Source organism: Pteropus alecto, unplaced genomic scaffold (assembly GCF_000325575.1).
Source record: "Pteropus alecto unplaced genomic scaffold, ASM32557v1 scaffold61, whole genome shotgun sequence".
NCBI lineage: Eukaryota > Metazoa > Chordata > Mammalia > Chiroptera > Pteropodidae > Pteropus > Pteropus alecto.
The window spans coordinates 16,158,140-16,173,922 of NW_006434835.1; the positions used below are offsets into that span (position 1 = coordinate 16,158,140).

Below are 15,783 nucleotides of genomic sequence, written 5' to 3' on the forward strand. Positions count from 1 at the left end.
AACAGGGAGTCGTCTTTGAATGAGAAGATTCCTTTTGCCAGATAATCTCCATGCACATAGTAGGTGCTTAAATATTCCCATGTGTAGGCACATGGTTATGTGTGAACAAATGAGTGGATGATGAGTCTAAGCAAGACCTGTGCTCAGTACAGGAACACAGGCCAAATCTCAGGAACTCACCACCACCCCTTTAATATAAGAAAAAGTTCCAGAATTCTGATTCCAGGAAGGAAATGATAAGGATTCTATTTCGGTGGTCCCATCAGGACCTTACACTGACCTCCAGAAAGGTGACACAAAGTGTGAGAAGCTACTGTCAATTATTACCACCATGAGAGAAAAGAAAGAAAGAGAAACTAAAATTATATACATGTGAGATCTAGGAAAACTTTTGGCGTTATGAGGGGAAAAAGCAACCCTGTTTCCCTTGAGTGGCTCGGGTTTTGGTTCTTAAATCAAGATCCAATTTTTCTCCTGCTTGAATTATCTAACAATCTTTTTCCTAGACCAGAAACCAATGGGACAAAATGACTTGAGAACATGACATCTAAAAGTAGAGTAGCAGGATTCAAAGTATTATTGTAATGAATAAAAATATGTGGGGAGAAAGTAATAGGATTTTGTTGATGGTAAGCCTATTTACTGAGAAATGTTGTGTTTTCTTCAGTGAGCTACAAATATTGTACAGCATGAAGGACCATCAGACTTAAAGGAGACCCTAAACCAAGTGCACAGAAGCCCCCAATAAATTAGCTGCTAGGGTTATTGCAGGTGAGTAGGCTTTGACAAGGATGAGAAGAGACTGCAGTAAACTGTTGATGTCTGATGAATCCTGTGAAGTTGAGTCACAACACCAAAGGTTTGTCGAGATCTCAGATGTACAGATAGGTAGAAATGTTTATGGTAATTAGGTAAGCCCAGAGTAGGAGGCTTACGAAAGACCTCTTTGTGTTCAGATTCCCAAGGAAATGATTTGCATACCAAGGATTTGGTTCACATTTAATAAGTGTGATAGTTTCAGAAAAGTTGGAAAGTTTTGAATGACCTAAGTACAGGATTTTCTTCCTTGGGAAAGATCATGTCCTTGATAATGAACTTGGCTTTGAAAAAATTGTAACTTCTCTGAAAATCTTATGCCCTTTCTGAAAGAAAACAATGGATAGCTAAAATCAGTCTTAGAGCTTATCTCATCTTTAAGATCCAACAGAAGGTCATCCACATAAAGAATCAGGGAAATTCAAGGTCCTTGAGGTTGTGGTTGAGGACTTGTAAAAAGTAGGAGGGGCCTCAGCAAATGTTTGGGGAATAACAGTCCAGGTTTGTTGTTGATTTTCTCAGAAGGAGGCAAAAAAAAATATTGACTATTTTGATCTAAAGGAACACTAAAGAAGGGAGAATATGTATCTACAACTGTAAAATATGCAGTCTCGGGGTGCTCTAGAGATTAAAGAGTATTTGGTTCTGGTCAGGGAATAACTATTCTATTTATAGCCCCAAAGTCTTGAGTAAATCTATACCTTTGATTGGAGGGTAGGCGTGTTACAAGGACTTGTTTAAGATATAATGAGTCCTTTCTCTATTATACTTTTGACTATTTTAGTCCCTCTTTAGCTTCTGATTTAAGAGGATTTGTGCAACTTTGGGTAGAAATTTAGACAAGTCATTTTAAACTTTGATGGATTCAGCCCCAGTAATCCTCAAACAATTGGATGTTTGAAACTTTATTCTCTTTTTGCTCTAAAATGCCTCTCAACTTTGTTCATAGTTAAAGCTCCCTGAACTGGCTACTATAATTCTAAAGTATCTTTGGCAAAATTGTGCCATCTAGAAAGATAACTTCACAAATTTAGTTTGCAGTGTGAATGCATATAAGCAGCAGGAGTCTGGCTTGCAGGGCACAGGCTTAGATTTAGACTGAGACAAACCCAGTGAACAGTGAGTCCAAAGACTTGGAACAGTGAGTCCAAAGATTTGCTTGTGTACCTGTGTCTTCTCAGCCCCTTGCTCCTAGCTTAATGCTTGGGCCTTTCAACTACAAACCCCATCCAGATTTGTAATTCCAAAGAACAGAAAAGTATGGAGAGATCTCTCCCAGAGCCAGACTCTCATGGATAAAGCAGGAGAAGACTGAGCAAAGTTATCATAAGGTTTTTTGTAGTCACCAAAAACTGGAAACAACACAGACGTCCTTCACTGGGTAAGTGGATAAACTGTGGAACATCCACACTGTACCATTGTTTGGAATGCTACTCAGCAATAAAAAAGAACTACTAATCCAGCCAGTGACTTGAATGGGACTCAAAGTCATGCTGAGAAAAAAAAAGCCAATCTCAAAAAGTTACTATACGATTCCTCTTATGTAACATTCTTAAAATTACAGAATTACGGTGACGGGAAACAGACCTGTGGTTGCCAGGGGTTAGTTAGAGTGTGGGGAGGGCATGGCTCTAAAATGTTAACATGAGGGGGTGGGGGTGGTTCCTGCAGGTCATGGAACAGTTCTGTGTCCTAGCAGGGTGGTGATTACGTGAATCTATACATGTAATAAAATTTCATAGACTGTATACAAAAAAAAAAGTGCGCGTAAAAGCTGATGAAACCAAATAAGGTCTGTAGCTTAGTTAATAATGTGCCAATGTCATTTTCTGGCCTTAACGATTGTTATGTAAGATGTCAGTGGGGAAGCTGGAGGAGGATACATGGGAATTCTTTGTCCTATTTTGCAATTGTGAGTCTAAAATTATTTCAAAGTAAAGAGTTTACAGAAACTTGAAGGGGCACTGATTTCTGCAAGCAGCACCTGGGAATCTTTAGTTTTTACTAGAAAAGATCATGTAAAATAAAGTCTCAAGAATTATAAATTTAATGCAGTTTCTAAGCACTGTAATTTCATTTGCTCTACTTTCGATTTGGAAATTATGCTCGATTATTTTAATTATAGTATTCTTACAAATATTTTTGTATTGTTATACATACACTGTAAACCTTAAAAAAAAAATCCCCTGGTGAATGAGTGTCCCCCAGGACAAAAGAGCTCCTAAGCTCCTCACGGAGCTGCCGGTGTTCGGCTTCTGTCTCCCTTTGTAACCACATCTCCTTCCGCCACTAACTTACATTCTGGGGTGAACTGTTCATCGTCCCCTCCCTCCTCCCAGTCCACTCCTCTTTCCTTCTGACTCTTATTTGCTTGATGAGCTTCTCCTTCAAGACCCAACTCAAACTCTGAAGCCTTTCCTGACCCAGGAAGCCACATGCCATTCCTGCATCCGGTGTGGTAGCGTAATGTGTTGCTCTTTGGTTTTGTTCACTTGTCCGGCTCCCAGCCTAGTCCGTGAATCCCTCAAGGGCGCAGACTGGGTCTCATCCCCTCCTATAAGCCCCATGCCTGGCTCACTGCCTGTCACACACACTCCAGCAAACGAGTAAGTGAATCTGAGGCTTAAAGTCCTTAGTAATAAATATCGTTTTTTCTACTCTGCCTTGATAGAGTAATTTTTAACAAAATTTTCAACGAAACTAGAGATCAAAAGGGGTTCTAATTAGCCACAGTTAAACAGAACAGTAAACTAACATTTTATTTATTTATTTTCTTTAATGCCTATAGCAGCTGGTATTCTTAGGTGGTCTCCCATCCAAGTACTAACCAGGGCTGACCCTGCTTAGCTTCCAAGATCAGACAAGATCGGGCACATTCAGGGTGGCATGGCTATAGAGAGTAAATTAATATTTTAAACATTCAGTTTAGTTAAGATGTTATCGTATATAAGGTTTTTCCAATCTTTCTTTTCCTTCATGACACTGTTACACGAAGCTTTAGAAAGACCATGAGGTTGTACTCGTGAGCCTCCTTGGACAGATGAGATCTAGAACTTAAGGATAGGATATGGATTCTAAAGAAGATGGATGGAATGTCAAGATAAAGAGCACAAGCCTGTGTTAAATCTGTATATCACTTCAAATTTTTATTAAAAGGAGCAAGGTGTTTTCCACCTTGCAAGCAGTCACTCTCTAGTCCACCGGCCATGCTGCAGCCGACACAGATGGCCTTGGTGGCAAACTCCTGATTTTCCTCCACGGCATCCCCATAGACACATGATCTGGGACTTGGTAATTGTCCAGCGTCTGTCTTCACACTCCAACAAAATGACTCAGAGTTTCACCATTTCTTCTTGAATAATCTAATGACCGTTTCTCCATTCAGCAACTGGTAACTTCATTAAAGAAGGCAGATAACCTCCTCCTTGAAATAGGTCCCTCCCTTCTCTCCTGAGACACCACCTACCTCTCTGACCCCCTCTCTCGATCACATTCCCTAACATTCCTTTAGGATTTAGCCATGGGTCTTAAGCTTACTTTAAAAATAAAAGTAATAATAAACATATTCCTCATGTCCCAAATTTCTCATTTTCTCTTCACTGCTTTCTGACATCCTGTCATGCTTAAAGGCTCAAATTAGGTGCCACCTTCCCCTAGAAGCTAACTAACTGCCAAGGCCCACTCATCCTTTGTACTCTCCTTCAAAGCCAACAGTACTTTCACTATGTAGTACCTTATATATTCCGGTTTGTGGGGTCCCTTGTTGTTGTATGAATTACTCTTATGTCTTCAACCAAACAAAGGCTCCTTCAGGACAAGACTCATGCCTTAAAATGGTACAATGTCCTCGTGGCACCTCATGGAGTGGTTGGCACATTGTGTGAGTGATCAATAAACACTTGCTGATTGAGATGAAAGGAGTGTTGCAGTAACATGGAGAGAGAAATGTAAAAAAGAAAACCTTTGAAATTTCTTTTCCCTTCTCCTAATGCTCAGAGGCCTAAATCAGAGCAAGTCATCACATGCTAGAGTTGTCACATGCTAGAGCTGTCACATGCTAGAGTTGTGCAAGATCAAATTGCCCTTCCTGCCACAGTGTGATGGCATGGAAGGGGCACACGAGTTCAGATGGCCTGGATTTGTGCTCTGGCCTTGCTAGGGGTTGATCTTGAGCTTGAGCAAGTCTCTTGAACCCAGAACCTTCATTTCCTCGTATTTAAAACTGAGATAGCTGAGGCTTTTTAAAGACAAATGCTATAATCCACGAGAGTGGCATTTGTGGTGGGAATTTCAGGTACCATGATAGACCAGAAGAGAAGCTGTTTGAAGGTAGGCAGACCTTCTGGTATCCCTCCCGTGCACGTCCCCACTGAGGGTGGCTGACTGTCTCCTGCAAGGCAGGCAGGTAGGGTAGTTTTGGGGGTGTGAAGAATGACTTGTATTCTGCATGAGAGAGAAGGCAGAATCAAACACTAAGCATGGTTACATTTGTTCTGGACATCATCAAGGCAGACTTTCTGGTGAGAAGGTTAAAGGATTGTATGAGCAGTCTATCAAAAAGACTAGGAAATGAAACCGGAGGATTCTGAGAGGAATTGGCTGTGGGGTACAGGGAGCTATGAGAGCAGAGAAGGGCTGAGCCTTGGCTCGAGGGAAAATAGGCTGAACGTGGTAGAAGCCAGGTGTTTCACAGGATGGGGCAAACATCCCACTTGGTGCAATGACAGCTGTAAACCACACAGTCTAAAGAAACATCATTTTAAAAGAAGATAAAGTGACGTCACTTATACATGTCCCCAGAGACCCAAGCGTGCTTTTGAAGAGTGAAGGGTTATTAAGGAGACATCAAACCCACTAGGGCTGCCGAAGTGAATGTTTTCTTCCCAACACACTGCAGCCGCTTCCCCCCTCTATCCTCAGGCTAGCTGCATACTGATGGGGTGTCCTCCCAGCAGGTTACCAAGTTCCATTCTCAGAACCATCCTAAAACCCTTCTCTGAAGAATCTGGTAGCACCGTGTTATATAGTTTCTCATTTACTTGCATCAGAGGAAGAGCCTTTTAAATCTCTTGCTGAATGTCCAGAGGCTTCCTGCTGCATCTGGTGGTGTGCGGCCAGGGAGTACAGCTAGCATTCTACTCTCCTCCCTTCTCTTCAGGTCAACGAACAAGAAATGAGGCCAGAAAACTGGCCTTTCTGAGCCCATCTACCACCCGAAACCCCACACTGTGGTTTAACCTCTCCCATTCATTCATTCAACAAATATTTATTGAGCAGCTATTGAGTACAGGGCCCTGAGACAGTGCTAATTAAAGAAAGAAATGGGCAACAGAGCTCCAAAAGCACTTCTCTGTCTTTCTGCCTAAAGGACATAATTGAAAGCTAAGCCTGTCTCTTGCTCTCTCCCCACTAAGGACCCTGATCAGAGGGTCTGTGGGGATTTTGATCATGGTGCTGGAAGAAAGAGCGTAGGTCAAACATGTTGATCATTCTCTGCCTGCCGTGAAGGTCATTCAGCCCCCAAAGGCAGGGTGACATCAGATCAGCCTCTGGTTCCCACACACAGGGTCCCTCACTAGCCTGACAACAACCATATGCTCAGTAGCATCATCATCCTGACTCTTCAGACCTGAAAACAAGCTTGGATTCCTCAAACTACTTGATCGAAGCCACACAGGCAATAGGAGGCAGAGCCTGCAGCCAAGCCACAGCTACTATTAAACCTCACTTCACCACACTGCACAGCTTCCAGGAGTCTGCTGCTGGTCGCTCTGGTTTGATGGGTGGCTCCCATTGTGGAAGTTTGTTGGTTTAAAAAAATAGATGTTTGAGGAACTTAAAGATCTCCAGTGTAGAACCTTCAGGAAAGTTTACCTTTCTATCTGCCCGCCTGACTGGACCTTCCTTAAAATAGATTAATTTTAGCAAGTGAGGAGTGCTGTTTACTTCCCTCCTGGATTTCCCTTTGAGTTATGGTCAGATAGAGCATCTTGGCCAGAACTCCCCAAAGGACTCCTTCTCCTGGACAAGAGCTACAGAGTGTCTGGCAGCATTATCCAGGCCAGCCTGGGGAAAGCCCCTTTAGGAGTTCAGATCATTGTTCAACAGGTCTTGTACAAGACTCCAGTGGCTGGGACCTCAGCAGGCTTCAGGATCTTAGGGAAGAGCTGCAAGATCTAAAGTGTTGTGAGAACAGAACCCTGTAGAATCTCCAGTCCCTACCTGAACCTATGCCTGTCCTGGATCTGCTGGAAGGGGTGTGTGCTGGTTCCCCACCAGCCCTGGAACTACTCCACCTGCCCCATCTCTACCTTTGATTAATTCAGCTTTGAGAGACCGAGCCTCCCTTATGAGTCAGATCCTTGCTCAGCCATAAGAAGAAGGTGATTGGCTGGGTCTGCCAGGGCTTTGTGACCCGCTGGCTGGGCTCCTCCAGAACTTCAGAACCCTTGATCCCTACCTGCACATGTTGCCTCCATGCAACCCCAGAATAACCTGGATGTGTGACCCAAGGGGGCAAGGGGTAGCAATTTTGCAGGTTTTCCAAACAGGTGACTTCAGCCCCCCTGGGCCTGGACAGGAAGGGGTGGCCCAGTGACAATGGGCATAGCCCCATGTCAGGAGCGGGAAACATTTTGGCAGGCTCCGCAGAGTTCTCTCTCCTCTGATCCCACAGCATCTGTTCCAGTTTTCCTGGCTGGTAGGATGGCATCTACAAAGCAAAATATATGGGTAATCTGGAGGTGGGTTGGTAATGGGTCACAGGCTCAACTTCATAAAGCCCAGATGGCTATCTCCAGGCAGAAAGGGTAGAGAAAAGCCTTGTCTCCCTCCTGGACTGATGCCTCAGAGACCCGAAGTGGGATGTGTGTTTGGGCACCTGCTTCTCAAACAAGTGTCCTTGGATTCTCGCTCTCTGCCCCAGTAATGCTGATAATACCAGATACTTAATGACGTGCTGGGCTCTGCTCAGCATGTTGTATACATGCCTCACTTAATCCTCATAACAGATCGGTAAGGTGGGAACTGTTACTGTTCCCATTTTATAGATGAGGAAACTGAGGCTCAGTGTCAAACAGCTGGGAGATGGTAGAGCTAGGATTTAAATCCAAGTGGTCTGACTGGAGATCCAGAGTTGTTAAAGCAGCAGCTGCTTGGAGCCTGCTGGGGCCATGCCCAACACCCACGGGGGACCGGAAGTCCTGGATTGTCTTTCATAGCCATGCAGGGCAGAGAGTAGAGGCTTGGGAACTGCTGGGGGGTCTTCTAAGAACCAGAGAATTAAAGAGGACTAGGAGGCCTGAACTCTCTCAAAGACCTATTTGTGGAAGATAGATTTCCACTGAAGACTTAAAAATAAAAAGCCAAAATTAGATTCAGGCTGGTGGTAAGGTTCTTAAATATTAGAATGTGAGATTTCAGAGTTATGCAGACTTATTTATTATTTAGAAATAAAAATGCCTGTGTCTAAGTGCAATACTACATATCCGGGAAGGAACTGGATGGTTTCTTGAAACTCTTCTGGCCATAAGATGTTGAGATTTGGTCATGATGATCATTTTCAAGGCCTCAGGCTGCAGAATGATCGTCCACTCCACCTCTCCTGATGAGAGCTGTAAACCACCTTTCTGTTGCTAGTGAATGCACTGTGAACCTTATGGACCTAACTTAGGATATGATTTAGCAAAATCACCAGATTAAATCTCCTCAACCTTTCTTTCCCATGACTCCGCACCTGATACCAGGAGTCAAGACCTTGCAGAGCAGCCTTTTCCCAAGGTCATGTCCTCAGTCTAATCCTGAATGGCGTTTTCAACTGACTTAGATGTTTTCACAACCCAGTCAGGGGCTGTTCTCCTGATAGTCACCATGTATCAAAGATGATGGTAGAAACACGGGGACTGAGTTGGAAGACCCCATTGTTGTAGCCCTAGGAACAGAGCCTGCCTCCTCTGGGTGGTTGCCTACCATGATCTCAGGGGAGGTGAAGCAGCTCTTGGTAATGGGTTTGTTAACTTTAAGAGTTTTCTCAGACTATGTCTCTGCTCTAATTGGAGGCAGCTGGTCCACTTAGGGCACGCTACTCGGACAATGCTTTATAGGCCTCCACCCCTAGAAGCTGGTCTGGTTGGAGTCTAGGCTGGAGTCAAGCCCCAATACAAAAGGCATCAGAAGCTGGACCTGTTGATGAGTTTAACTTGTGGCATTGGAGAACAGGGAGGTTGGTTTAGTTCAGTCCAGAATCTTAGAGCAGACCCAGTGCTCTAGGCTGCTTCGGCTGGGCCAGCTCTCAGAGGGCATCCAGCTCAGGAGCAAGCACTCCGTTCAGCCACCTGCCCTGACACCACCAGCTTTTGACCGAACCAGGCTTCCTCCCTGGGGGACAAAGGGGCTCTCCTTTTCTAAATGGAGCTAGGGAAAGGGGGATTTGGGGACGGTGAAACACGTTAAGAGAGTCTTTGCTCAGGACCTGGGTGCCACCTGCTGGCCATAATTTAGTTGCATTTACAGGGCCAAATCTAGGAGAGGAAAATTAAAAGGGCACCCTGCCCTCCCTGTTGTGAGAAAGGATAGGGGAACTAGGGGGCTGCTTTTTTGTGACATGATCCTCGAGCAAGTGTGACAGAGCATCCTTCCAAGACCCCTGGGTTCCTTGAATGAGTCTTCTGAGCCCCCAACCACGGCAGAGAATAGCGTCACCTGAAGAACCTGAGCTGGTCCCGAGTGGAAACAAGGGCTCTGTTCCTAGATCAGATGAGGACTGTGGTTCTAATGCCTGATTGTGCACCAGAATCACCTGCAGCATTTTTCAAATTACATATATTCCGCATAGTGTATTATGTGTAGTGTATTATATATAGTTGTAACACATATAATGATATACAGCAATAAAGATACTGTAGTTATATATGATATATGTAGTTCTACGCCCATGCACACATGCTTGGGCTTCACTCCAGCCTGTTGGAAAGTCTCTGCAGGAGAATCTGATGCATTTTCCTAGGAAAGAACCTCTGGAGTGCATGGGGCAGGCTGTGTTTCGTTCTCTCTTGGTTCCAGATCCAATCTGATAAAGAGGCAGAATGAGTAGGGACAGGGAAGTGGTCTGGGTTGTATTCTTCCTTCACAGAGACACTCTGAGAATTAAACCTAGAGAAAGAGTCTTCACTCCAGAAATAGGCACTCTCACAATTCCTGAAGTACATAGTCCTTTCAGTCCACCTTCCGTTTCTCCATTTCTGATAGAAATATTTCCCTTTTCCCTTAACAGTCCAAGTCAGTGATAAACAGTGCTGACACTTGGCCCTGCTTGGGGGAATGGGGCAGGGTGGGGAGGAGCTCACGCCTGCTGGCCACAGGAGGCGTCTTGGCTCAGCTCCAACCATAGGTTGTTGTGCAGAGAACATAGGCCCAGGGTTGCCAAAAGAAGCCAGATATCCCAAATCGTGTGAAGCGTCCCAACTTTAAAATATTGGGCACTAATTCAAAAATGTTTCCAACATTGGGAGTGCTAAACAGTTCAAGTCTGCAAGGCAGATTTGGCCAGTGGGTGTGTCATTTATTACTGCTGATTGAAAGGGCTTAAAGCTGGTGGGGGGAGCGGTGTAGCCGGGGCTGTTTTTAGATAGGTTCTGACTGCAGCAGTGTCAGGGAGGGACTGGGGGGGAGAGAGACTGAAGGCTGGAAGGCCTCCCAGAAGCCTTGGCCAGAGAATGTCAGCGTCAACCCTGAGGCAGCAGGACAGGTGGTGAAGAGCAGGGCACACTGGGAAGGCAGAGTTGCAGGACATGATCAAATATGAGGGTGAGAGACAGGAGGCCGTCTAGGACAACCCCTCAGGTTCCTAACGTGAGTAATTGGATGACGTTCGCTGAGAGAATGAATACAGGAGCAGAAGCATGTTTTAAGGAAAGGTTCTGGACAAGTGGAATGTAGGTGCCCGTGGATCAGCCAGCAGGCCACAGGCCCCACAGGAATATGGGATCTGAAATCAGAGCAGAGGCAAAGGTTAGTCAACTTTCTAAAACACAGATCTGGTCAGGATACTGTCTGCTTAAAATCCTCTAATGGCTTCCTGTTGTCTAAAGAGAAAGTCCCAACTGCTCCTCACGGTAAACAAAGCCCTTTGTGATTCGTGCTCCATCCCTGCCAACTGTGCCACGCCCCAACACAAAACCTGTTCCCCAGGCCTGCTGAGCAACTCAGAGGCCCAGACTAAGCCATGACTTTGTTATTGCTGGTCTTGGGGCCTGCAGTGGCCTTCTACCCCATCTCTTCGTATGTTTGGAAAATTCCTGCTCCTTTCTGGTTCCAGCATCCATGCTCTGACGCCTTCACTGATCCCGCCAAGCAGAAGCGATCGGTCCCTTCTTTGTGCCACCCCCGAGCTTTCGTATGTCACTTCCTACTATGGGGATTTGTCTGTAAACTCGAAGGCAGAGACAGCCTCTCACTTAACTTCGTTTCACCTGTTCTTAGCATACGCATAGCATATAATAGACACTCATTAAATGTTTAAAGAATGAATTGGTAACCCTTTTCTAGGAGGGAAGCTGCAAGGCTGTCTGGAGGAAGGTGCTTCCCATTTCCCCAGGGGATCGTCCAGCTCCTGCTCTCCTCACAGCCAAAGAACAGCGTGAGTTCTCCAGGACTGACCTCGCCTCTCTTCTTTCTTTGAAGCTGGGGTATGGCCGTCAATGTGTACTCCACATCCGTGACCAGTGAGAATCTGAGTCGCCATGATATGCTTGCTTGGGTCAATGACTCCCTGCACCTCAACTATACCAAGATAGAACAGCTCTGTTCCGGTAGGAGGCTGAGAACGGGGGGAAGTGGGCCCTGCTGAAGGGAGAGGGAGGGAAGCGGGGAGGCAAAGCATCCACGGCAGAGAATGTAGTTTGTAATTAAGAAGTTAGGAGGAGAACTGCAGAGCCCTAAACTAGGTGGTGCTTGGAATTGAAGGAAGGAAATTGGGGTGTCCTGGAATGGGAAGAACAGGAGAGAGCGACACAGGGAGGGGCGGGACAGTGGGGATAGACGGGGAAGCCAGAGGTTAACAGCACGAGGTCCAGTCTAGCCACTCTGGGTCCAAATCTCAGCTCTTCTTGTAGAGTAACCCTGGGTAAGTCACTCTACCTCTCGAGGTCTCAGTTTTCCCATCCATTAAATGGAGATAACATCGCCTGTCTAACTAGGGTGGTTGATTAAATTATGTGTATGCAGTGTTTGCCATGTCTGTACATAATTGCATCAATAAATAGCAATTGCTTTTATTCTTGGAAAGCTGGGGGGATTCTGGCCATGTCTATGCTGCAAGTAGGACTGGCCCCGGACCTAGAATAAGAAGTAAAAAGAGGAGATGGGGTTGTTTGAGGGAGTAGGCCAGCAGAGGGCCTGGGGAAGTGAAAGCAAGCAGCCGAGGCAGCGGAGCGGCCTGGACCCCCAGTCGACCATGCTTCTCCACAGGGGCAGCCTACTGCCAGTTCATGGACATGCTCTTCCCTGGCTGTGTGCACTTGAGGAAGGTGAAGTTCCAGGCCAAGCTAGAGCACGAATACATCCACAACTTCAAGGTGCTGCAAGCAGCTTTCAAGAAGATGGGTGTTGACAAAGTAGGTGCCTGCGCTCCCTGGGGCCCTGAGGAGCTGTGTGACCCTGGGGAAGAAGATGGCCCACCAGCCAGGGCAGCAGGGACTGCCGGGGTCATTCCAGCCCTCACACCTCTCTCCACACGCACCCCCGACTCTCCAGAGGGAATGTTCCCCCAGCTCAAGGCACAGTGGAAAACCTCACACGTGACGTCCCATCCTGACGACATTCCCGTCCCTTCCTCCTCTCTAGACCCTATCTTTCCCAGCATTTGAGGCTTAGTATTATACTGCTCCTATTAAGTTTCTTCTCTAGGGCCCAAAAGAAGTCTCTTGCTCACTCTACTCCCTCAATGTCCCCAGGTCCCTTGTTCCAGCAGCCCCAACCCCACGTGCAGGCAGCAGCACCAAGGGACTCCTCCCCACACGGTTTCTCCTGCACCTGGAGGAAAAAGCAGTCTCTGGATCCCAGGCCGGGGCCTGCAGCCTACGCATTTGCTCTGGTGCCGTGGGAGGGGGGCCAGGTGCACAAGATGGAGGATGCTGCAGCCCAGGGGCTGGCTTTCCTGAGAGCAGTGGCCCTCTCACAGAGGAAGGCAGCCCTCCAGCAGCAGGTGGTTAAAGTTCTCTGCTTATGTGGTCTATTTCAGATAATTCCTGTAGAGAAATTAGTGAAAGGAAAATTCCAAGATAATTTTGAGTTTATTCAGTGGTTTAAGAAATTCTTTGACGCAAACTATGATGGAAAGGAATACAACCCTCTGCTGGCGCGGCAGGGCCAGGACGTAGCGCCACCTCCTAACCCAGGTGATCAGATCTTCAACAAATCCAAGAAACTCATTGGCACAGCAGGTAACGAGCCCGAGCTGGGGGAGGGAGTGTGGGGGGCCGGGCCGGCAGGGCTTTACAGCCAGGAGTGCCCCCTGGGCCACCCGGCCCGGCCCTGCCAGCCTAGAGGAGACTGTTATCACGGAGTTCAGATGACACCGCCTGCTGCCCGCTTAGACCAGGGGGCGTCACAGTAGGGAGGAGAGGGCTCCAAAGATTGCTTCAAAAGGAGAGCCACCGGCACCAGCTAAGGTGGCGGCCAGCGGTGGGAGGCCTAGGGCACTTCTTTCTGTAGCATGAGCTAACATGTTGGCCTCGAGATGATGGGGCAGCACATGGTTTGACTCTCTCCGTCCACATCCACCCAGGCCAGGGGCCTGGTACCAGCACTGCACACCCTTCTTGCCCCCTGCCCACTGGATGCCTAAGGACAGGAGTTTGCCAAGCTTGGTCGTATCTTCCCCCATTCCGAAGGCCCATAGCCCTAAGTCCTCAAGAGATGAGTCTCTGGAAATGAGGCTTTGTCTGGGGGTTCTAGAGGAGAAGGGAAAGAAGTAACGGGGCCTGTTGGGGACAAGAGTGTTGGGAGAGAAAGGGAGAGGAGCAGCCCCAGCCCGCATCTGAACCCGTCATAGCAGAGCCCTCCTCTGTTTGCGCTGCTGCCCCGCCTGGGCCTGTCCCCACTCACCTGCTTGCTTTGCATTAGAAGTAGCCAGCTCTGTCTAGGGAGCTGCCCCAGCTGGAGAACAAGTAGCCACAGCATGTTTGTTCCCTGAGTCAGGCCCAGCAGAGGGCACAGAGCCCATCCTGATGCAGGGAGCCCAGGAGGGGCAGTTTTCTTTTGAGTCCTCCAGTCCTGAGACTCTGAGGTCACTCATAGGGAAGGTGGCTTTGGGCTGGGGCTTCTATTAAGGAAGACCCAGCAAGAGCCAGATTCAAGACCCTGTACTAGTTGCTTTTCCTCAGGCTCCAGATGTCAGTACAAGAGGGCCCTCAACCCGTCCAGCCCCACTTCCCAAATTCCCCATCCTATTTCCCCTCGTCTGTCCCTCAGGATAGCTCTCATCCCTACCCACACCGCACACCTTTGGTTCCCTGTAGTACCTGCTCTCCCAGGCTTGCCAAAGGGCTGCCCAGCTGCTGTGGTGTCACCTGTGGCCATGGCTTGGGGCCTAGATGTAGATGGTCCTCCTAGATGGGAGGGGAGGGGACGAGTGCCTGCCTTTCGCATGGGCCTGCCCCCGCATTCATCTCACCAGGCTGTCTTGTGCCTCGTGAGCTCCGGCTCATGAGGCCCCATCCAACTTCTCTCCTCTGGGTAGTTCCACAGAGGACGTCCCCCACAGGCCCCAAAAATATGCAGACCTCTGGCCGACTGAGCAACGTGGCCCCACCTTGCATCCTCCGGAAGAATCCCCCATCAGCCCGAAATGGCGGCCATGAGACTGATGCCCAAATTCTTGAACTCAACCAGCAGGTGAGTGGGGTGGACAAGGGCAGCTGAGATAACCCTGCCACAGCAGGGTCATCAGAGCAGGAAGCGGGGAGTCTGAGGCAGGGATCTCCGGCTTGAACACCGCCTTCTCCCCAAGCAGCTATTGGATTTGAAGCTGACAGTGGACGGCCTGGAGAAAGAGCGCGACTTCTACTTCAGCAAACTCCGAGACATAGAGCTCATCTGCCAGGAACATGAAAGTGAGAACAGCCCTGTTATCTCGGGCATCATTGGCATTCTCTATGCCACTGAGGTGAGCTCTGCCTTTACCCACTGGGCCCTTCCCCATTCCGCCTGGCCATAAGACCTGAAGGGGTAGGATCAGAAGGGGCCTTGGGGACATGGACCGATGGGGAGAACCAGCTGAAGTCACAGAAAGCAGGGAAAGGAAGACTAGAACTTGGGCCCTTGCTCCCAAGTTGCCTACCCCAGTCCACACCCTCAGCCTGGCCTGCCTGTCTCACCACTTCCCTCTCCCTTCCCACCCTCCAGGAAGGATTTGCACCTCCTGAGGACGACGAGATTGAAGAACACCAACAAGAAGACCAGGACGAGTACTGAGAGCGGCTCCAGCCCTGGCTGACTGCACGCCTCCCCACCCCACTCCCACCCCCACATTATAATCCTGTCCCTACAGCTGGTCGGCCGGGTGCTTTGTGTCAGTGCGGCAGCATTGGGGAGTCAGGCAAGGGGGGCTTGAGGGGATGGGGCAAGTGGGTAGGCAGAGGCCCCGTCCTCCTGTGGCACTGGCCTAGTGGGTGGGACCCTTGTCTCTATGCTGTGTTGGCCAACACTTCCCAGGGTGCTGCTGCTACCCTCCCTAGCCAGCCGCCTGCTCCCCTGACAGCCAGCAGCTGTATATTTGACAAAGTCATTTGTATATTTTTACTTACTGGATTTTCCTTGCACTTTACCTGTTCTTTTCCCAGGGTGACAGCACGGGCTCCAGGGCAGTGTGCCGGGCTTGGCTTCCCTCCCCGCTGCCAGCCATGGCAGGACTCACCGATTCTTATTTATTTTGTCCTTTGACTTCCCAGTAGTTGAGAGGAAGGCTGG

The 15,783-nt window shown here is 48.1% G+C and overlaps 1 protein-coding gene and 1 pseudogene across 3 annotated transcripts in view; one reads left to right on the forward strand and one right to left on the reverse strand.

The window, feature by feature from the left end:
- Positions 1-15,491, forward strand: part of MAPRE3 (microtubule associated protein RP/EB family member 3) — a 47,570-nt gene extending 32,079 nt beyond the window's left edge. The window contains exons 1-7 of one of the 3 annotated variants that reach the window (XM_015588114.2): positions 11,373-11,391; positions 11,497-11,624; positions 12,283-12,428; positions 13,055-13,256; positions 14,555-14,709; positions 14,828-14,980; positions 15,220-15,491. In XM_015588114.2, coding sequence (XP_015443600.1) covers positions 11,504-11,624; positions 12,283-12,428; positions 13,055-13,256; positions 14,555-14,709; positions 14,828-14,980; positions 15,220-15,288 — 846 coding nt within the window. In that variant the 5' untranslated portion in view covers positions 11,373-11,391; positions 11,497-11,503 and the 3' untranslated portion in view covers positions 15,289-15,491. Of the gene's footprint in view, positions 1-11,372; positions 11,392-11,496; positions 11,625-12,282; positions 12,429-13,054; positions 13,257-14,554; positions 14,710-14,827; positions 14,981-15,219 lie in introns of those variants that run through there. The other 2 variants (XM_006910306.3, XM_006910307.3) reach the window with 2 other exon arrangements.
- LOC112478602 lies at positions 3,596-3,714 on the reverse strand (annotated as a pseudogene).
- Positions 15,492-15,783: the final 292 nt, after the last annotated feature.